Source organism: Diuraphis noxia, unplaced genomic scaffold (genome assembly GCF_037042655.1).
Source record: "Diuraphis noxia isolate RWA-SAM2 unplaced genomic scaffold, SU_Dnox_SAM2 contig0005, whole genome shotgun sequence".
NCBI classification, from domain to species: Eukaryota; Metazoa; Arthropoda; class Insecta; order Hemiptera; family Aphididae; genus Diuraphis; species Diuraphis noxia.
The window spans coordinates 7102276-7127722 of NW_028301715.1; the positions used below are offsets into that span (position 1 = coordinate 7102276).

Consider the following 25447-nt stretch of genomic DNA (forward strand, 5'->3'; position numbering starts at 1 on the left):
CGCGTTAAGTACAGCAGAGAACGTATTGAACGGACATTTTAATAACATTATATACAATCGTGCATACTTGCAGGGCAATCGCTAAACCGTGTTCAATGGGGAATATTTTGAATTTTGGGTAATATTTAATATTTTCGCGTATAATAATCGGCAGTCTTATCATCCAACATTTTTTTTCTTTTTTAATTCTATATATTTTTAAACCTGTGATGTACTCGTATAATCTACCTATTATTATCTACCATATTATGTAAAATTAATACTCACTACCTATCTGTATCATATAACATTAAAACATGCGGTTCTCAAACGACCAATCAAATTTTTTACGTATAGAATTAATGATATGCAAACGAAAAACTTCAGAGACTGTTGTAAACCACGGGCGATTTTCGGATTGTCGGTCTGGTGTAATATTTTTTCTAGTTGTAAAATTTTTTATAATGACGTATATTATGGTATACGTGCGAGACATTCAAATAAAAAACAGTACCTATATAATGTAATAAAATTAAAAACTGTGAAAACTGTGAAAACGCAGTTTCAAAACTTATCGGTTCGCAGAAACTATTACTACAGTAATTTGATCATTGCTGCAGTGACCTACTGTATGCGCCAAAAATCTATTTTACGAAGAATTATTGCATAATTTTACGCTGAAAATTGTTTAAACATAAAAAAAATATTTTCAATAATGTATAATAATATGTATTATAAATATACATTACTATAATTTATTAGGTATTGTAGGTAATGTGTTTTATCTTAATATTATGGTTGTGGTAATAAAACGAAAATTAAAAATCAATTTTATAATATTATACTATGTTCTTGCAGTGGAATATACCTATACATATAAATATATAATGCATAACTGCATAGTATTGATTTTATTTTAATTAAACAAAATTAGTACATTTTATATTATGATTTATAATTTAAAACGGATATTTCTTTGAAACAAATAAAAAAAAAAAAAAACAAATATTGATTGATAAAAAAATTATTTCATAATATGATTTATCATTAGTCTATGATGCCTATGGTTATATTAAATTATATATATTTGCGGGTTAGGGAATGACTTTTAGTTGGATGTTTTTGTAAACCTTTACATTTGGTAGAAAATAATTTTCGAAATTAAAACGTATATGATGGACACAAAGTTACTGTAATATACATATAATATCTATATATTCTATATATATATGTTTGTGGATAGACTTCTGGCTGGTATAACTTCGCTTTTTTGTCCCTATTTATTTATTGGATATTACCGATGGTAACTTTATTTAAAATAAAATTTCATTAAACTGTTTATTGATAAAATTATCGTGTACAAATAAAATATGTATTTAAACAGTTATATCAAATGGAAATATGGTTCGTTTTTTACGCTCTCCGTTTCAGTCATTTTGTTTTTGATAATAACAAATTTAATACACACAATATGTTATTTTAACTACAAAAACATAAAATATTCTAGGCTGACCTCCGTTTATTGACCCATCACTATAATCAAAATCTAATACTGAATAATTTATTATACTCACCAGTATATGTACAATTAATTTTAGGGTACTCTCTAAAGTTTTCGATTCTCTGAATTATAAATATATTTGACGTTTATTTATTAAGTGGTTTTAAATTTGATTATACCTACCGTTCTTTTAGGCTTTAGTATTACTAATCTTTAGTACTACTAACATATATATATACATATGTAAGCATTTAGTAACTATTAAGTAGTGTTAGATTCTTGGTCAATAAATGTATGTTCTAATTTACAACGATGTTTTTTCTTCTTTATACACTTTCGAACAAATACTTCTAAAGTTTAGTAGACATTTACAGCTTCTATCTTATATCTACCAATACATATATTATTATTGATTGGAATTCGGGTCAAGATGGTATATTTCAGAATTGGTCATTATTCGATTTATTCTGTAATTTTTATAAATTATACCAATCGTAAATAGTGATAGTCGATCTCTGTGTAGAAACCAGTTTAAAATTTGTAAGCTTTTGTGTACCATAGCAAAACAAAATGAGTACTCATCGTTCGCTATCTGATTTCAATATATTGACCTATTTTTTAAATATATATTATATTTTTTTATTACTTTTATTAGTAAATTAAGGTAAATGAAGAATTTATAAATAAAGAGCAATAATAAAATACAATGAAATTAGCAACCAGTTTAAACGATTTTATACATCGTACATACATTAGCATAATAGTATGTTATGATTGATATTTGATCGTAATGAGATTGAATGGAAAAATCATAGGATACCCTACGATTACATATGTATAATGACAATTTAAAAAAAATGAGTATAGCTGAATAGTATACAGCGAATACTCTACGCGTTGGAGTCTTGAGTGAAAGATGGTGAAATAAGATGTGGGATAGATCAAGACGTTTACTTTCATTAAATTTACGAGTTCAGTGAGAGGTCGGAGAAGAGTCCTTTAAGGAAAGTTTAAAGGTATGTGAAGACAGTGAACAATGTTTGATTGTATGAACTATTGATTTATTTTTTTAAGTTTTTACATTTTTATTCAATGTTATTAAATAATAGGATTGGGTACAAATATGCAATACATTATTATAAACCTATAGTGCTTCTAATTATAGAGACAAAGTTCAAATATAATCAATTGAGTACCTCTTTATTCAAAGCTTTGTAGTCAAAGTATTGAACCACGTATGTTAATTACTTTGAATTTAATTTTGCCTAGCTTAAATTACTATTAATATTATAATACTATTATAGTCTATATGTTTTTAATCCTATAATGAATAGTGCATATTATTGAATAGTTTTGAAGAAAAAAAAGTTTTATCTAATTGAACTGTACAAGTAAATTTCTAGTTTAAAAACTGGTTCTCAAGAATTTGATTTTTTTATAGAGGTACACATATAATATATGCCATACTATATACATATGGATATCAGGATTCCAAGTGTCAAAATGAGTAATACTGAAATGTGCTTTCATAATATGGTGTATATAATATCAGGTTCTTCCACAACACGAACTATTCTATCTATTTGCAGTCTATGTTTCTTATACACGTTTGAATTGATACATATATTAAGAACAATATTTTAAGGTTTTCTATACATTTATATATTTGTCATAATTCTTTCGATTTTTGTTTTATTTTTGAAGCAATAAAATATCAAATTCGTATTTTTTTAAATATGCATGCAATTTTTTACGTTACTGTTTCACACTGAATTTATGATACATATAGTAGGCACCACTTATTTAATAATAATTTTTGTCAGTAGATAATATCAATTTTTTTTTTGTATTATATCCGATGATCACAATTACTTAAAAAAAGTGTAAAATACCTATTCTAATTTATGAACTCAATTGTATCATAGTATGTATAAATTACGTTGGATTACGGTTTCGTTTTTATTATATTTTTCTCATTCCCTCAACCATTCAAAATAATTATTATAAAAAATAATATTGTTATTATAAGATGGAGGGTATAAAATATTCAAATTCCAACAGTCTATTAAATTTTACTGCGAACATGCACCGGGGTAGTGGTTTAGATAACTGTACATAATAAATAAGTACTAATGGTATTGGCGACGTTAAACTAAACGAATCGATTATTAGGTATAATATTGTTGTGGGTCGAAAGGAGAAATATCCGCTGGAAAGCACTCCCAAAAATTAACATTTCGTGATCTCGCATTCCCGGTCGTGCGGAGTACCAGATACAATGGTGCTAGGTATATAAGAGCTAATTCTCTGCCGATAATATTTACATATCTTGTATGTGACTGGTGGTCATCGGGCGTGTGAATAATATATGTTTTTACCTACGGTGAAGTAAGAATAGAATTAGTTTTGTCTGACAGGTTTCATTTTTAACGTCTCCGGTTTTTGTCTTCTAATCAACCGGTTTCCTAGAATGCCGGCCGGCAATAATGTAGCATACGTCTGATAAAATATTATATTATTGTGACTTCGGAAAACTCGGAAGTTAATAATGCGTAACCCCCCAAAAAGCGTTGACTAGACAGAAAATTGACCAGCTTAAAAACGGGAAATTTTTTTCGTTGCAGGTGATAAGTTCCGATTGGTGTTGGCCACGACGTTGCGCGAAGATGGACAGCCTGACGCTGGCGATTGGAACCCCATAGAGATGGATCAGAACGGCTGTCGGGCCGACAGTTTCGAGTATGTCATGTATGGCAAGATCTATCGGATCGAAGGCGACGACAAGGTGAAGGAGTCGCACAAGAACAAACTGTGAGTACCTACCCACATCATAAAATTATTGTGCTCTTAAGGGCCAGTTGTACCGTCCCTGATTAAAGTTAACCGGAGTTTAATCGGCCGAATTTGCACGGTTAAATATCTGTTATCAGCTGATTAAGCGTAATCGAAGTTTAACCGTAGACGGTACAACTGGCCCTAACTCTCGACGGAGATAATATTGTGACGAATTTACGAATTGTAAATTACAATTTGGTATGATGATGATGGCAATATAATTATCTAATATTAGTAATATTACCTATATTTATAGTCAAAAAACGATTGTGTGTTTACACATTGGAGGTGGTTGTGATGTGGACGGTGGTGGTCGTCTGTTCGAAATTTTTCTCGGATGAGTCTCCGTCGCGTTTAACATTGTTATCTGAATAAAAACAAAACACTTCACGTACCCGTTGGTTGCGTCGTGCACAATATACACGATTATTAAAATGCGATATCTATTGTGTCCACCCATCCATCCATTATCACCACCACATCCACTTGGCAGAGAGAGTATAATTCCGTAGTAGAGTGTAATAGTTTTTTGTACGCATATTTGCATTTTTTCTATTTATCGTTACTCGTATTAATATTGACGAAACGCGTCGTGGTGTTTGCACGGTACACGCAGCGCGATCTATGGGTAAAAGACGGCGCGTGTTACCGCCATGCGTCGATGACAGATCACGCCATCGGTACGCGGACGAGCAGATTATTTTGGCGGAATCACAGTCGCTGCAGCCGAAACGACCATTCTGACGTGTGGAACTGGGAACCTCGCTGTGTTAACTTGTCTTATTGTTTCGATAATTATTCGATGAAATCAGAGTGAACACAGCTGGTGGTATCTCAGTTCCATCGCAGAACAATTTCTACGGACGGCATCACTCTGCGCTGGACAAACGTTTCTCATGTATAAAATATTATTTATAATATTGTTGTAACGTTATACGAATATGTGTAAAAATCAAAGGTGGGCATTAACTAGTTAAAAAATTATTATTTTTTAAACTTTTTAACTTGACCAGTTAGTTTAGTTGGCAGTTGACAAAACTTAAACTTTTCTCAGCTGATTTAAAAATAATCCATCGAGTTAAATACATTTTGAAATTTTTCGTTTATATCTAAATATATTAATATAAAATATTAAAATCCAATACTATAACAATAACACAATCAATTCTGTTCTTTTTCTTGGCAAAATAATTTTGTATATTGGTTAATATTATTATATTCGATAGACATCCATCCATTATGCAATTTACATACTAATTTAAAAACAATACACTTACTTTTTTGAAACTGAATGAAATTAACATTTTTTTCAATATTAACTTTAAACTTATCGAATTAAATTAATTATTTGTTAACTGTTAACTTTTAACCTAACGATCATGTGTCCTCTTAACTTACCTTGAGTTGATTATTTTCATTAACTTGCTCACCTTTGGTTAATAATAACGCTATAGATTACGAATTGTACGATTGCATATTATTAATATTTTACAATATTTTGATATTATAATATACCAGTTTGTTTTATACCAGCCATCAAAACCATGTACCTACCTATGATATTATTTGTGATGATAATATTGATGCGGTAAGCGTGTCGTTAAATAGGTAGGCGTTATTATAAAATAAATATATTATATTGTAATTAACAATAATAAGTAATAACGTTGTCGTGGTATAATATGAGAACAGGCAAATTTAATACAATTTTACGCTTTCGTCGGCCCTGCATTATTATATGGTGATAATAATAATAATATTTTTGTAAATATAATACATAATAATGTCATTGTGTTAGCGCGTGGTTTATCAACTCGGTATGAAACTTGCGGAAATTAACCAATTAAAAAATAAAAATAATATTCATGTACGGTTGCAGTGTAAATTGTTACGTTATTATTCCCGTTTTTCTATCTCTACATCATAATATTATTACTACAATATGTTAATAGTTATTACCGTATTAGTATTATTGTCATCTCTTGTGAGAAAATCGCCAAATCCTCGGTCAAAATGTATTATTAGCTCTACGCACGCGGTGACATAAATTAATTTTACAATACAGAGTATTATAATAGGTACTAGTGGTACTACTCAATCTATCTACAGCTATTATTGATAGGTATAATACATAATAAATAATAATGTTATAGTAGAGATGCAGAACAAATTTTCCGATATCGGTGTAAATAAGTACCTATCTAAATCGATATTAGATAATGATATCAATGTAGGTATTAACAGATATCGCCAATTATAGCTAGATTATTATATAATATATTAATATTATAACCAAGTATTATGAAATATTATTGGATGTTATTTTTTTCATTTATTATAATGTTTATTTCGGTAAATATGAAATAACAAGTTGAAAAAAAAAGTTATAGTGTGTAAAAAAATATTTGCAATAATAAATTTATTTTCGATATTACGATATTATAATAAAGTTGAAAAGAATATCGTACTACGTCGCTAAAATATGTACGAGTATTATTAATATAATCCCCTAGGTTGTGTTTTCAGGCATTTATTACAACCGGAGTCGTATAATTTAATAACGTTGTATATATTATATAATATATAATTCAATAACAATAATATGTTCGAACATTGTCATTCAGTAAATTCACTAATCGCCTAGCCTCCCGAGCAATGTACCTATAATGCACGAGCACTGAGTATTTTCATTTAAAATTTAAAAATCCAAATAGTTGCCTACACCAGTCGATAGTTAGCTGTTATGGTGAATGGTGATATGAAATCATGATGATAATATTATATTGTCATCTCGCGTATGACGTATACCGAGAGTATCGGGTTACTTCGACTAATGATATTAGGTATAATATGTCATATTCTTTACATATCACGTACAACTCGTTGTAGGTTGATTTCCTAGTGAGTGGTGTTATAAATACTTGCAAATAATTACTAATAGCTGAACGTGTTCCGATTGAATCGTTGGGCAGAGTTTTTGCTTATTACCTACCTATAATACATATTAATATATATATATTAATATTGCTGATTTTAATAACATTTAAATCAAACGTCATCAGTTATAAATTAGACATACTAATATATTAGTACATTTTAAGTACCGAGTACCCACCAATGTATCTATTTCCTACACATTTTATTATGAGATGATTTAAAGATATGAAGAAAATTAAATCATGATTTACTATTTAAAAAAAAAAAATTAAATATGTAGATGGTTTTAGAAGATTTTAGCTTAGTTGTTCGTTTTTTAAAACAATTTTACAATTAATGATCCTCACAATAAATTTAAGTTTTATAAAACGGCTCAAACTAAAAATATGTTGCAGTCTCTTACTTTGGTACAGTAAAATAATTATTGTTAAATACTCATGTATAATTATTAAATATTCGTTATGAAAATAATAATCCTTAATTTTTTTTATCTAAACATCAAGCCTTAAATCAATGATTAATAACAGTTGGGTCTTGAGTATATATTCTAAAACTAACCTTCTTCATTACTTACTATATTTATATTATATAGGTATCTATTTAGAAAAACTGCAATAATTCTAATCAGTAAACAATAAAATCCAATTGTTCATATTTTAAAATAAAAATTAGTAAATTTAGTGTATTATTTTCAATTTATTTTGTTCGTATTAGTTATAACTTATTTACTGTTACTTAACCCTAATATTCATACACGAGTAATCTGCAATTAATTACTCATAATTAATTAAAATTATTTAAAATAAACCGTACAGTTAAAAAACATGGTGGGTAGTCATTAAAAGCCCAACGTAAATTACTCGTTTGCTCAAGTTACTCTACATTTTAGTTGATTAATTGCCATTTATTTTTAACAATGATAATATGTGCCGTAGATTTAGGTATTTTTACAAAACACAATCTATACTTAATGACTAATGAGGTTGGTTTGAGCTCATAGTTGTAAGTTTATAACCAATAACAGTAGAAACAAGCTAAAAACAATTTAAAAATAAATATGTATATTAAATGTTAGTATTATTAGTATTTTATGACATTTCCGATCACTTTTTAATATTATACGATTTTTAGTATCTTTCGATTTATCATTTAATTTTATGAGTTAAGGTTCAGTTAGACATAAATTAAATGATTTATTTATTTTTAAAAATTAACTTTAACAGTAAAATAAATTCCAGTGTTTAAATTAATTGTTTATAAACCTGTATATATACATGAATATAGTGAAAGCATGAATATATGGGGCTCGTGTAATTTAAAACTGTATATCAGGGTTGAGCCGTTGAGGCGATAAATTGCTTTGAATTTATTACGCTAAACAAATTGTTTAGTACCGTAAGCAACAAAAAAGATATTAGCCCTAAATTAAAACAGCAGAGACCGTCTAAATTTAAATTCGTCTGTGTGAGGTACCTTATTTGTATTGTATTTGTTTTTCATTGAATTTTCATAAAGTACTGTTCATGCATGCTTTGTAAAGATAAATTAAACGACATTTGTATCAAACAAAAATCATAAACGTTTCAGTCAGTGTACATATTATTATGTAATATAATATTAAAATATGTTAAAACCATGATTAATATTAGGTATGTTTTATTTATCCTTAAATTTCATTATATTTATAATTATTATCGTCCACATTGCATATCGATGTTATAATATGATTTATTGTGTAAAGTATTCAATGCAAATAATACATTGATTTCAACCGTAAAATAATAACTCTATTAGGTATTTTTATTTAATAATAATATGACAATAATTAATAATCATTTAGAAATTGTTTTTATATTACTTCGTTTATACTGACGTTTACTCGAATCAAGTACTAGATTGTGTGAAGGTCTTTTGATTGGTCATTCAATCATGTGCAAATGATATTAAATATGAATGGTCAAGGTTGTGGTTTGTGTACTGATCATATTATCTTCTAGTGGAATTTGTTTTTCAACTTATGTATCATGCATTAATTACACGTGATAGATACGTAGATACAGCTGAAATCTAATTTAATTTACCGCTTAAACATGTCATTAAAAATAAAAAATCATAATAGGTAATACTTACTACTAACTTCTATAATTCATATATAATAATAGACACTGATTTTTTACTATATAAATCATAAAAATAAAATAAAAATATTTTTATAAATACCTATACTTAGTATACTTGTTATGTATTGTTTATGGTTATATAATTATTATTCGATTAATTTTAAAATTATGATATTTTTCCCCATCCAATAATAAAACTTAAAAATTATCATTCAACTGATTGCTGTACAAATAGTTCAGTCTATAGTTTTTCTTCCATTAAAGAATATAACATAATCAAAAACCACGCCCAAGACGCAGTGTAAAAAATTAATATGTTTCGTTGCGCAATGTAATATCATTGAAGGCGTAATGAGTAGGCAATCCAGAGGCTTTGGTGTATGCATCCAGCGTAAAAATATGAGCGTGTGGGCTTCGTGCCGGAAATGATGACCGTTCCTTTGGTATTTTATCTTTCCTCCAACTAATAAACTCAATAAATAAAAGCGTACGCGTTGGAGGTAGTTTTCCTTCTCGCTCGGACCTGCGATCTATTTAGTTTGCCAATGCAGACCTTGACGGATTAATATCACTTATATACAGTTGTTTCGCAAGTTGTCGGTTCCGATTCGAATACGAAGATTACAAAATATACTGCAGGACGGATACGCATCCCTGAATACTTTTTATAAAACCCACAACAAAAATTAAGTTTATCAGCGTTGGCTTTCCTCTGACACATTCGTCACATTTCAACACGGAAAAAGGTCAAAAGAACATAATATTTTAAACTCGTGCCTGCAGAGTCTGACTGGTGTTTGGAAAAAATAGTACCGCGTTTAAACATTACAATACCGCGAAGTAATAATAAAAATACCGGCATGGGTGTCGGAGAGTGGCGAGGAAGAGAACGGTTATAAGGGCCAAGAGTCGCGTGGCACGAAACCCCACGGCAGAACTGGGTCAGTGGTGCATTGCGGCGAGTACTTAATGTTATATTCTCTCTTCCAATCCCTTCTACCCCCTCCCGGCACCCCAACGATTACCGTACACTTTTTCTCGAGGCTTTTATCTATACGTGTACATTTCCCCTTGCCGCGGCCGTTCTCTCACCCACTCGTCCCTCTCTCACACTCTCGCGTTCGTTGTTTTATCCTTTACCATCGCACTAGGTATATAGCTTGTCAGAAAATCTATTGTGTGAAAGAATAAAATAAAATAAAAGTCAGGTGAATGTATAAATCTAATAGGTCTATAGTAGGTCGTTTGTGCAGTATATACGCCACCGCATACTTAAACCCCTTTGCCAAATGGGCCACGTCCGTTTCGATTAGGACGTTTATTGATAGCACATATATGACGGTTGCCAAACTTTGTTGTTGCGAATTTTACTTGTACCTAATTTAAACGGACTATTAGAATTATATTGCGTACATGCCAATTCAACCACCGAGAACCAAACTATACTGCAGGCCCGTTATATAATTGTGTATGTATGCAATCTTCTAAAGTCGTATATCGAATTAAAATTAATCGATTTATATTATTATAATGTTACTGAAATTTGTTTATTTTTGTTGTTGTTAGAAAAATCATGTGTAAATGTAATAAACCGGTACTTTAAAGAATAAATGGTATATTTTATTCAAACACGATTGAATACATTCTAAATGACCTCGTTGAATAATAAAAATGTAAATTAGTGACATTTTAACTGCAGTTTAGTTTGGATGTGAAAATTTTTATTTTTATTTTTTTGGCTAGTGGCTGTATTCTCATAAAATATATTTATTTTTATTCACAGTTATTTAGATGTTAATCGCACTTAAGGCGTTTTTATTGAAAATTATAATTTAACCTTTTATAATCGAATGCGTGGTCATGTTTTAAATATCATAAAATACACCTATATAATATTATCCTGGTTAATTGCAGATGCTGCATTGCAGTCACTGATTCATAATAAACCTTCTTCCACATGCGATTTTATTAGTCAACTGCACTTCAACACATTGCTCTAACGTGTAATAAAATATATTAATAATAATATGATAATAATATATTGTACTATATCATCGTCGTCTGACGCAGCAGCTGTCGTCGTGGTGTTTTCATATCGCATTAGTAATTAATAATCAATTACACATCACTGCACAGTGAACAGTTCATTTCGATCGCGTGCGGCCAACATTATATTAAACGCTTCCTGCAATATCGACAGCATCGCATGTATTGAATGATTTTATTTAGAACATAATATTATTATAACACTAATGTTTGGTTTCGTATTATATTTCCGAAATCGACTTTCGCCGTGAATCCGACTAAAAATCATAAAGGCGCGTCCACATTACATAGCATACATTATTGTGTTTGCGTTGTATTTAGAATTCGAATTTTGTGGCGCGCATAAAAAATTAGACAAGTTTGGACCGGTCGACACATGCTTAGATAGTTTGTATTTCCGTCGCATTGGACGCATCGGCATGGTATCATTGGTATCACAATAGAAATCGCATTCACTTCGAACACGCCGTTATGCAGCGAGATAGATTCTCATATAGTATCGAACTTTTTGATACTTCGCGGCAGCGTTGTTCTCAGTCGATATCATATATGAATATTTTATTTCTTTTTTTTTGCGTGCATCGGATAACATAATATTGTATTACACACATCGTTTGAACGGAGTTCACGCACGTGACCTATTCCATCGCTGGTTTCTTGCCACATATATATATGTAATATTTATAATTATGATGACGACAACGTCTTCTATCCGTTTTTATTTTTTTAATCCTCCCATAACCTAAGGATTATTCGCTCAACCGGGGTGTTGAAGACAATGTACAATCTCCCATTTGCAGAGAAAAAATATCTATAATCGCGGCTCTGTTTAGTAGGCGTGGGTTGGGGTGGGTGCATGCGGTGCTGTGGGGATGGTGGGTACGCTGTACTTTTATTTCGCATGCGGTGTAAAGACAAGGAGAACATCGCTGGCGAATATATTAGTTTCCTAACAACGTACGGACACCCGACGCGCTTAGGGCCGGACGTTGCCCCCCTCCCCCCTCCTCCCCCTCGCCGCGCCTGACGCGCGATGCACCGCCGCCGCAGTTGCACGCCAGTATACACACGCATAAAAATACACGCGAATACACGAGCGCGTGCGCACACACACGCGCGCACGGGCGTCAAGCGCGCAATTGTGCAACGTCGTATAGTGCTGTGGCAGCGTCCGTCCGCCGCGCCTCGGCTTTGGCTGGCGCCCACCACCGCGCCGCCGTCACCGCCGCGTACATGTCGTGCATTTTCATTCTACGGTCGTTCGCGGCAGAGACCAACCGGCCGACCGGCGAACAGTCGTTGTGGTGCCTACGGGCGCGTCGCGTGCCGCCGCGACGCAGTCCGTGCGTGTTCTCTCGCCGTTCACTGCCCGTGTCGCGCGAGTCGTCCGCGTCCGTTGTTTGATTCATTCGTAGATCCCGTTCGTTTTCGTTTCATTCGCTGGCCGCGATCACTGCCGCTCGTCCGCGGTACATCGACACGCACACTTGGTCCAACGCACGTTTCGAACGGGTGCTCGAAGACCGTACCAGAAGTGTTTTTGACATGGACACACGGTTTTCGCCGTTCCCAAATCATGTAAATGCACTATCTGGTACGACACTTCGGCGCCCATTTTTCTGCTGTCCGTCACTGTTCTGTCGTACCGTAGACCGCTAGAGTACTGCGGGGATCCACCACCACCTGACCTCCGCTGTCACATCACGAGGGCAAGGACGACGACGACGACGACGACGATCTCCTCCTCAAGCAGTTACTTTTATGAATTTTTTTTTTTTCTTTTCTACAAATCGATTGTTATTATTTATTGCGTCCGCGTATTGATCGCCACGCAATGCCGTGTCTCCTCGTAGTCCTCTCCGCGCTCGTGGCCGGTACAATCGAATACCTCCGGTACAGTACAACGCCTGTGCGTCGATATCATCACGATTCGAACGACGGCGTGTACATAGCTCGGGCATAATGTCCCGTAATGATAATATTATAATCATGCACTAAATACAACATGACGTGTATAAATCATAACATAACATTGCGGTGTTGTCGTTAATGGAAAAAAAAAATATGTATATTATATCGTTGCCGCACAACGCGTAGTACGTCGCGACGCGGTATTTGGCCCACTGCAGCGACGCGCATATTGCCGTCGTCCTCTTGTCCGCCACGTCGCCCTAACCTAACCGGGTCGGTCTATTTTTAATCGGTCACCGCCAAATAAACGGTAATATAATTAGGTACCGTAATAATATTCTGCACGCGCGACGTCCGTTAGCGCGTACTCGCTAATTCATCGCCTAACCTACCCCCGCGCGTTAATCCGAAGGAAACTTAAGTACCCCGTTACGCCCCCCGGCCGTCTTGCGGTACCGCCCATGCCCATCCGATATCGATATCTTGTACCGCCGCCTGGTACTGCGGTACGGTTCGATTTTCCCGGCGGTATACCTGCAGTGGTACGTATGCATTATATAGCATACCGGCCGCCTGACGTATAAATTGTGCACGCGAGCACAGTTACTTGGATTCGCCCCGACGTTGTTTTGGTGCACTGGCGCACGCGCGTAACGAACGCATGATGATAATACATGTAATGCAATGCACCGCAGTAACCGCGATTATTATTACCATACGGTTTACGACGACGCGAACTTGATAAAAACTTATCAAAATGTATGCATAATTTACGATTATTATTACTATTATTACGTCGTTATATTGTGCTGGTGTGTTGTCTACGCGTTTGTTGCGTATAATATTATTAGGTATTGTTGTTGTTGTTGTTGTTGTTTGTTCTCGGCCACGACGGTGTTAGACAGGTCGAGACGACGCTGTAACGATATGCGAATTATTTTACGTATTATGTTACAAATCCGTCTGTTTCGAGAGTTCAACGCGCACACTATATTATGTACTATTATTATTTATTATTTATGTTATTATATAAATTTTAAGTGCTGCCACGTTATTATTATTATTAATGTTACTCGGTAAATAATAATAATTATTATTATAGCATAATATTATTTCGTACGCATTAAATCGACCGCCGAGAACACATAATATAGGTAATAATTACGTATTATCGACTAAACTATATTACTATATAATACACACGACGAGTTCGAAGTTAACGAGCTCGCATTATGTATTATTGTATTGTATATGATATATTATCATCACGTTATGTCGTATATAACCTAATGTACATAATTTTTGGACAATTATTTCATAAGTCTGCGGGGCAACAATTAATATTCTCGTTTGGCTCTTGGAATCGTCGTCCCACTAAACTGTTGTTGCGTAAACTTTTTTATTTATTTTTTTTTATTTTTTTTTTGTTTTACGACATAAAACTGTTTATCATTTTAATATATTTTAACGTGTATATAATACATTTTAAGTTATATATATTATTATTGCCATTGTTATATTTTTAGTATTTTTATTGTTTTTTTTTTTTTTTTTTTACTTCAATGTTTCTCATATAATGCATACTTAAAAATTAGTAATTAACATTTAAGAATATTTCTGTACATCGCATGCAAGCATGCACCCGTAAACTGTTCAACTGCAGTTAATAGTATTATTATCCTCTTTGGACTGTTTTATTTTATTTATTTTTTATTATTATTATTTATATATCTGAGAAACTATTAGAATAAAATTAGGTATTCTACTCGTAGTTTGCATATTATTATTACTATGTTATGACTTACGATATTGATTGAATATTATAGTATTTTATTAATCTCTGGGAAAGTCACCAATTGTTATTATGAAATCAACTGGATTTTCGTGTTTTTTTTTCACTTTTTCCCCTCTTTGTCGATAAATGTAAATACATATAATTATAATATCATAATAAATTACCGCCGTTTTCGTTCAGGAACCTATTAGATCCGTTTATTATAACATATATGAATTATTTTACATATTGTAAATTATATTCGTAGCATTATATAAAAAATGTCCAACACTCATCTAATCCAATACCTACACGATTTTCAGTACACTTTGTGATCGATCATAATAGAATCTCGTGTCGGTAATTTTTTCGGAATTCGATTCATGTAACATGACAATATTATTTATTGTTAGTGCGTACTGCAACAGCTGCTGAACGGTTGACAGGTCATCGTCATTTTGTATACAACGTAATGTACGAAAACGAGGCGAGTTGTTAAATGGCGACCATAATATGAGTGTGTGTGTATGTACGAATGGCTTTAATGTGCTGCAGCGTGTGTTTTAATATAATGAACAATTTATTATCATTTAACATCGTGTACACGGGTAGGAGAGGTCGGTCGACCTCTGCTTCAATAATAGTAATAATTATTATTATTGTCGCCGCCGCCGCCGCCATTCTAAAACACTGCGGGTCCATATTATTATCATTATTGGTAGGTATACCTATATTTATTATAATTTATAAGCTTTGGCGCGGCTTCTAAATCGTTTACAATATGGGCAGCGATCGGTCGAAATTCCACCTACATACTATAGGACAGACGGTGGCAAAAGGTCGTCTCGCGGCGGCGACGTCACACCCTCCGACCGTAATAATATAATATTAACAGCACCGTACAGTATCGGTATTATAATATTATATGTTATATCCGTGTCGGCCACTGAGTTGAGTGAGTTGTCGTCGTCGCGGCGGTTATTGTATCATCGGACACGGTCATGCAGGACCCAACAAGTCGCGCGCGATCTGCAACGTGTGACCGCGACATTTATACGCAGACAACCACTGCCTTACGTACGTCTGACGTTTCCTAACCCCTTATACCCGCTCGTTTATATATATATAAATTCAGTTTGATTTTTTTTTAATCATGCTCAACCTATTTTTACGGTTAAATTATGCATAATATGTTGAAATTCAGATTTTTAGAATTTTTAACTACTCTTTTGAAGACCCGTTTTCGAATCATTGACGTTTTTTGTACCACTATCCTGTGATAATACAAACTTCAGTTTTTCAGATAGGAACCTCCTTTTTTTATTCTTCAGCAATTGCAGATTTTTCGCATCTAAATCGAAATTCAAACTAGTGTAGTTTTTGAGTCATGCAAATTTGTGTTTTTTAAGGATAATATGTCCATGGTAATGGGTTAACTATACGCTGATGGGGGCTCTTAGACGATTTGAAAAAGTTAGCAATTACTATCGATTTATCAATATAAATAATTTGTGAAAATTATCCAAGTACAATTTAATCTAACATTATTACTTATAGTTTTTATTTTTATTAAACCATTTTTAACGATTATTATTCTTATAATATAAACATCCTATCAACTCGGAAACTACTCAATCAGAATGTTGATTTATGTACATCAACATTTTCAACAAAAACTATCCGCTAAATAATTCAAAGGAAGGAGGGTTCCCATTTGAAAAATAGAAATTGGTATCATTACATATACTCCTCATAAAGTAGTACAAAAATTATCTGAAATATGATGGTCGTCTTTAAGTCTACTTAAAGTCTGCTTAAAATCAGAATTTGAATAAAACATGAACTTACCTAGTAGCCATTAAAGAAAAAAATAGGGTTGAGCATGCTCAAAAACATCACCCTGTATATATATATACATTTAATATTATGTAGGTATGCTGTATGTATGTCTGCCCCTCAAGTATATGTAGGTACACATCAAGCGGTTTTATCGCATCGGTATACATATAACTACCCTAAACAAGTGAAATGGCGTGAAAGCACGCGACGTCCGTTAGTAAATATTCAGTTCTTTGCATGTATAATTTACTACAATATAATAATAATAACAATAATGTTGTAATAATGTTCTATTATAATATTATTATCACATGTACAAGCGCACGCATCGTCGTCGTACTACGACTCTCGGTCGTTGTGTTCAGATTGACGTACGACCCCTGTTCGACTGTGCATACACGTGTATTATATATAGTGCGAGTGAGTGGGTATAGTTATATGCACAACGATTGTACGAAAACCGTCTGTTATAATCATTTGAACGCGAATCGACGAATACTTCTTAAACGTTTCAGGGTGTAACGGGAAGATATATTATATTATGACGAATGAATAACATCATGTACAAAAGTTGTATGACATTCGGTCATGTCCTTCTGTTACACTATGTATACATACATACATACATAAAAGTATGACTTAAATTTAAAAAAAAAAATCGTAGTCGTACGTTTGTCATCGGTGATGGATGATGTGTTATTAATGCTCTGATTTATTTCGCAAAAATTTGCCTCCCGTTTATTATATGATATTATCTACATCATATATATATATATACTGCAGATATACAAAGAATAAGAAAAATTGTCCGTTTATTTGGGGGAGGGGGTGTGTCTGGAATACTATATTAATCCGATTTAAAAGTTTTTTTTACAATCAGAATCAGAAATTCGCGACACCAAAAGGTCTATAGGCTATATATAATTCTCGTTAATAAGTGCCCCTTCGTTTGTACATCGCAAATTTGAGATTTTTTTCTATATATATAATTATAAATTTTTGTTTTTTATAATAAATTAGCAATTGGTTATCATAGGTACCGATTTTAAAAATTCGCTTCACCTACATACAAAGCTAAAAATGAAGCGAAAAAATACCAATTATGCGATTGAATATTATATTATTAGAGCAGTGTATTTATATTATGATGACTATGTTTGTAAAAAAAATCTAATCGAGATGCACAATATATAATACCTATTGGATAAATCCTGCACGGGAAGATTTGTACAATCACCCACGCCTTGAGTTGATATTTTTAACGGGCGAAAAAGTGTATAGCTATATTATATAGTACCTATGTATACCACTATTATATAAATGCGAATTCTGCACTTTTGGACTTTCCTGACCTATAATCGATTTTGCTTTAGCCAATTCTTACTTCAATTCTTCTAACGTGATCCATTCTGTGTGTATGCGTTTTTTGCACAATGATGACTTGAATACACCTACGATACGTATAATATCTAATAATAAATAATAACAATACCGTCGTAAACGTATTATATATACAATATTATATGTACCTATTTATATCGCATTGTTGTGCTAAGACGACGACGTATTATAATATTGACTACAGCGCAGCTCTAAGTCGACATAGTCACGACGTGACACGGTATATCGATCCTATGTGACTTTTATAGCCTTATTAAACACACGAAGAAAGGTCTAATGAGATGGCGTTTGTATAATAGTATATTATATATTGTATATGCGGATGTACTAAAATTTTGTAATTTCAAGTCTATAGCCATATATCAGCTGGTTTGTATTTATTTATTTTTTTTTTTTCATTTGCTACCTGCGTCGATATTATAATATAATATCATAAACAACATCATATAATACGTTTTTACAATAATATTATACGTGATGTGTAACGTGACAAATGACGATGGATAGGTATTATTCGATGTGTGTGCGGTGCAAGGGATTATGCAATCGATGTAAAATTTAAATCTATAAAGTAATGGACTGATATAACAGACAGAGAGAGTGATGAGAGAACGTCTCGCAGGGACCAACGTGTTTAGAAAAAGATAGCTCACGACGTCGGAACCTATTTATACACATTGACAGCGAGAGAGAGAGAATAGCTCAACAACAAAGATGACAACTTTTTTAGGAAAAAACAGCTTAGGTATTATAGTCAGGTCCCATTATTTTACACGAGTATATTGGCTATCTCTTACCATAGGCGTGCGCAGGGGGTATGCAGGGTATGCAGCTGCATACCCTGAAGTTCTGTGAGGGGCGAACATCGACTCTGTAAAATTGAAACATCCAGTTATCAGTTATCAACTACCAAGTATTTGCGAAATACATACTTCTTGCATTATGTAATGGTATTTATTACAATATTTTTTTAATTAAACAGTAGGTTTTTTCAATATTTATGAATTGTGTATACATATTATCATAATTTTACGAGCCTAAAATAACTTTCAAGGCGCGCTATTGTCAGCCTTCTGCATATCCCGAAAAAGAGGCCTGCGCACGCCTATGTCTCTTACTAATAACAATTACGTCTGCGCATGACAATTTAGGGGAAGCGCAGTCCATATATATTAATAAATAATAAATCGTATGATAAGAAAGGATTTTAAGTTTTATTTCCACGATGATCGAAATATATTTTCATATACACTGCAGGTGACTCATTTAACGTACAGCAAATGATTTTTAAAATATTTTTATATTTTTACTTTTATAATATTTTAATATGACAACATCAATTTTAATCTCAATTTCCCAAACCGGAATTTCGTTCGGAGTGTTTCGATGTATAAAAATCGAATTTCGGACGAATAATCAAGTATAAATTATGAATTGAAATACTCCGAAAAACATTCGCTGCTCATAAGAAATTGAAAATGTACATTGCCGTTATGTTAAAAAGTGATAAAAAAAGGTCGAGAACTTACAAGACTCGATGATAACAGAAAAAAAAATGAAAAAAAACAACACCTACCTATTAAAAAAAAATTTATTTCGAAACAATTATGACTACTACCTATTCAAAAAAATACACCGCACATAAATCTTTACGTTTTGCAGTGCCGTACGAGATAATTCGATCCGCTCAGCAGCTTTTTGTGTCGGTACGCAGTCGTTGTCTATAATAACTATTATACCTATAAATCCATTTTACAATCGGTTTCTCTAGATTTTATCCCAATTCCCTTCCCCCTCCCCACCCCGATCGCAGCTCAACAAAGTCCTCTTCAGCAATTAAAGCGTAGTATATTTATAGGTACTACGGCGATTGCAGTGTACGGGTGGGTAATGTGCATTGCGTGTTCTGCGCGATGTACCCACAAAATGATATAAAAATGTCAAGGCCGCCGAAGGGCAATGGAGCGGACACACTGCACCGTGTACGCCATAATACTGATATAATATGCAATTCTACGTAGTAGTTGGTATATTATATTATAATAATAATTTACGCATAGGAAACGCATTTTTTTTATTTGTTTTAAACAAAAAAAAAATATATATTAAATATGAAGACTCGGGGACCGCATAAATATATAATGCGAAAACCTATTCGTATATTACACTACAATAATAACAGACGCTGCCGTTAGGCGTCGGCGAACCGCACACAATCGATATAATATATTATAAATGTCGTGTATGTGTGTGTGTGTGTGTGTGTGTGTGTTGTACCTTATATACTTTTGTCCTGTGTTGCGGTTGCCGTTTGTACGCCTCTTCGCTCGTCTAATGGATAAAATATTGTTTGTATTCGAATAATATTATAAACGGTGCATATTATAATATAGGGTGGTGGTGGTGGGGAAAATGCACGCGATCTTCTATAGGTCGGCGTTATTATTATTATTATTATATGATATATAATGGATATTGTTAACGTAATTATAATAACAATATGCAAACTACAATAAATTACGTTTTCGATTGATAAAATAATATCAAAACGTCATGTTTTTTTTTTTTAAATACTTTCCGCATTTTTAATGATATTATTTAATTAATAATTGTGTATGTATATATAAGACTATGTACATTGTATTGTGTTTACTGAGTGATACACCCAGCACGCTCATCTCCATTTTTCCTTAAATAATTATTAATAAATACGCGTACTTATTTTCAATTTGAGTTAAATAACTAAACTTGTATTTTCCCTCTGAAATTTACAAAAAATAATGTGGTACTTGTTCCAAAAAAAATAAATACATATTTGTATAACTACTGGACACATTCGTTTCGCGTTAAAAATCTAAGTAAAGCGTCTACCCAAAAATATAGTCCATGAAGACGTATATCATACCCATAAGGATAACATTACTATATTATAATCCATGATATGATGTAGATCATTGGAGCCTTATGATGTATCAAAAACTATAATAGTAATCATAATCAACATATACAAATTTTATAACTGTAAATAATGGTCCCACCATAATAACACATTAATATATATTATGTATCACATAATCTTTTATTTGAAGTCAACAGATAAAACAAATATTAACGAGTGGGTAATAATGACTATAATGACAATATTGTAATCCTTAGTACACAAAGTTCAATAACTCAGAAACTATTATAGGTAGGTGTACCTACCTAAATACTATCATTTAATTTTTGATTTGGATGATTTATCAGATCAATATTTAAACGAAACAATCGTCCGCTAAACAATTCTCTAAAACACTTGGTGGTTGACATTTGAAAAGAAGTTCGTTTCGTCACTGCAGCAAGATACTATTCCTTTGGTGGTACAAATATCTAATTATTCGAAAACCTTTTCGTTATATTATAGTGCAGTAAACTCGATAATTGCAAAGAAATCATAATACAATATTAGAATGAAAGGGGATGAGCGTGTGAATCACACGCTGTTTATACATATTATAATATAATATATATTATGTAAATCAATGTATATAATATTATTAAAATATGTGCTAATGTGTGCAGTACATTTCTATCGTCTATTATACGTGTGTGTGTGTGTGTTTATCCGTATATTCTATATCATCGTAGCAGCAATTGTATGTGCCGGATTTTCGCACTGTGGCAGTGTGATTAGCTGGTTGTGTACATATTTGATATTATACTCACGGCCACTAAGCACATTCCACTGGGCGTCAGGCCATGTCCGACACGACTACGACGACGACGACGACATCGACGACGACGACGACGAACAAGTTCACTTTAATATCATATGATTTAGAACAACGAAATAGTGTTAACAATAACAAAACAACATTATATTCGTATACGTATAAAAAAAAAAAAACAATTATTCATTACTATTCTATTGAATCGTTTCATTACTAGATTACTGTATTGTTGTACTATAATACGTTATAAATATGTATTGTACATCATGTTTGTGGATAGCGTTAACTCGACCTGTAATATATTATATTATATACCTTACCTATATATATAACCAGAGGTTATCATTATGACGTGTTTAATTTTATATTATGCAATTTTAATACAAATACAATATAATAATAATAATAGTTACATTCCATGTTTGAAATAACTTGGCGTCCGCGGTGTGTGTTGTCTGCTTAAATCGACAATTTGACATACTACAGACCGTATTTTATAATATTATCATTACAATACATTATTGTGCGTGTGTTGCTCCACACGTTTTTAACAATATACATATTATGAATTTATGACGATTGATGGGACCATGATTGGGGGAGGGGTCGTATATCGACATAAATTATTGCGATATTATTGGCTGATAAAATGTGGAAATTAAAAAAAAAAAAAAATGTTAGACACCTCAAAGACCGTTTCGAGGAGTTGATCGACAATAATATATATGTATATAATACAATCGCAAACTCATTTCTGTAATTATAAGCCCGAGTCAGTAAAATGCATTTAAGTAGTATATTGAAGATGTTTAAGACGGCGGGAAACCATACGACGACTACAATAAGCAGTTAGCGTCGCTATAGAACGTTTCATCGAATTGTGTATCGGTCGAAAACTTACGCACGCCACGAAACTGCAAATATACACGGGTCGTCGTCGCCGGTGTTAAGTTAAAATATTTTTTATTTCGCATTATTATAAAAATGGTGGGCACACGTTGAATACGGTCGTCGTGAACACTTTTTACGCCCAGATTAGAGACGTTTTTTTTTTGCACGTGCGTTTATGCGGCGAACCGTGAGCAATTAAAAATAAATAAAATAATAACACTTTACTCAGGACCACGGCACTTCAAATAAAACATCTCCCTGGTAATACATATTACATATTTTTTTCCTCGGCCGTGTTCGTTCGTTCGGTGTACCTACACATAATATAAATAATAATACTGTGGCATTCGCATATATATTACATGTTAGTTACCTAGTACAATAATATTCAGCTGACATTCATACAAAAAATTATTTATTTATATTTTATTATTATTGTCCCTCCCCCCTCCTGTGTAAAGATGACAAAATAATATGATGATGAATTATATTAATCGGCGCATAATAATAATAATAATGACATGATAGTATCATATTATTGTAATAACGTACTGTAGTGCACGAAAAATCGCATTTCCCGGGTCATTCGTTTTATTTTTCTTCTCGTCGTGTTATTTTAACCAATAAACGACGTTCGTCAAAAATACTGAACCGTATTACTTTTATACGGAATCGATAATATCAATCGGGTGTAGCTAAAATGTGATTAGCGCAGACGGTAAATAACCTTTTTTTGATGGTAAAAGAATCCCTGCGTTTCGGGGGGGGGGGGGGTGCACCCAATTATTACTTGGGCATACATTTATATCATAGTCGTCCTACACATATATACAATGCCCACAGTATTCCCAGGCGGCCTGTACAAAAAAAAAAAAAGCAAACATTACTTTTAATGAAAATACGCGAGTTTATTTTTCTGAAACGGTATTTACATACATAACAGCGGCGGTGGAGTTTTCATTTAAATTTGAAACTCGCGCGCAGACAAAGACCCATCATAGCCATTCGAAGTCTGCACAGCCGACGTGAAAAATAAAACATAAACATGATAAAAATATTATAGTATTTTTTTTTCGAACGCGAACCGCCACCGCGACGGTTTAAGAACTCATTTGTTTTTTTACAAGGTACAATACTCATTCGACGCGTGGCAGTTGCTGTGATTTTTTTTTTTGCACGTCCCTCTCTCGTTACTCTGCGATATAATAATAATAATAATAATAATATGATAAACGTATGTATACATAGGTTCTGTTTTGCGGGAGTTATGACGACAGTGACACGTTTGAACGAACGTAGGCGAAAAAACTAGAATATCCGGACACTCCGGTTTATTATTGCAGCGGGACTTTCTGTATTATACTACTCGAAGGTGATATAATTCCGTATTATATATACGTCTTATTATTGCTGACAAACTTTATCCACCGAGTTCCATAAAAAGTAGTGTTGAATAATATTATTATAATCATCATCATCATCTCTCATCGCGCGTACATGCAATCAATTTAGAGTATACAAAACGAAAGGAGCGCGTGACGCGTCCTCCGTGTACCTGCCTTTACCAGTTAGTTTAATACGGTTGGCTTCGTAAAAATTATATTTTGAGGTGCGATTGCATAAGAAAATAGAAATTAAAATATTATGAATATCGATAAACGCCTCCCTTTCCCTCTCTATTTGCTTACAATATACGCACAACGCATAATATTATAATATATTACATTTATTTATTACTACGTAATACGTATACCTATATATAATGATAATGTACATAATATATTACAATATTATTATTCTCTTTTTTTTTTAATTTTGTGATTTTATATTTTAGTGCCGCTTACGTGTCATTCGGCGGATTATTGATGCGACTTCTGGGTGACCCAAACAATTTACACGGATTCGAAGTGGACCAATGCGTTTACTTGCTGATGAAGAAATTAGCTTTTTAAAGTTATCTACAATTGTAGGGGGGAGGGGACCGTAATCAGCTTGCGAACATTGACTGTATACATTTTTATACAATTAAAATATATAAACATTACATAATATATTGTGTATCATGATAATAATTTGTCTTATTATTATTATTTTTTTTAAAATATAATTTCATTGAAATGTGTTGACGGCGACACCCTTATCGTGTGCATAATAAAATATATCTCTGCTATCTAGATGACGTGTCTGCTGATGTCATGCGGTATAAGTCATGACAGGAATGTTAATTACATCCAATTGTATAATTAATAATATATTACTAGTATAATCCCTCTATATACATATATAGTGTACCTATACTGTTTATCGATTCAACGATACCTTCCACAACTGCTGTACTTCGTTTGATTGTCTGTTTTTCTATTTTATTTTTTTTCATGCAATAGCACTATCGCCGTTTACTCACTCCTGCAGTTTTTCACTGCGTATCTTTCCAACCAAATATTTTGGAATATCTCGCAGAGCATTATATTAAATATGCGCCTCAATTCAGTCATGTTTTATG

General features: G+C 32.6%; 1 protein-coding gene across 1 annotated transcript in view; it reads left to right on the forward strand.

Annotated features, from left to right (window-relative positions):
- LOC149054834 (DNA-directed RNA polymerases I, II, and III subunit RPABC3-like) overlaps positions 1 to 25016 on the forward strand; it is a 59159-nt gene extending 34143 nt beyond the window's left edge. The window contains exons 3-4 of the mRNA XM_089228233.1: positions 4105 to 4291; positions 24779 to 25016. Of these exons, the coding sequence (XP_089084359.1) occupies positions 4105 to 4291; positions 24779 to 24896 (305 nt within the window). The 3' untranslated portion in view covers positions 24897 to 25016. The remainder of the gene's footprint in view (positions 1 to 4104; positions 4292 to 24778) is intronic.
- The last annotated feature ends 431 nt before the right edge of the window (positions 25017 to 25447 follow it).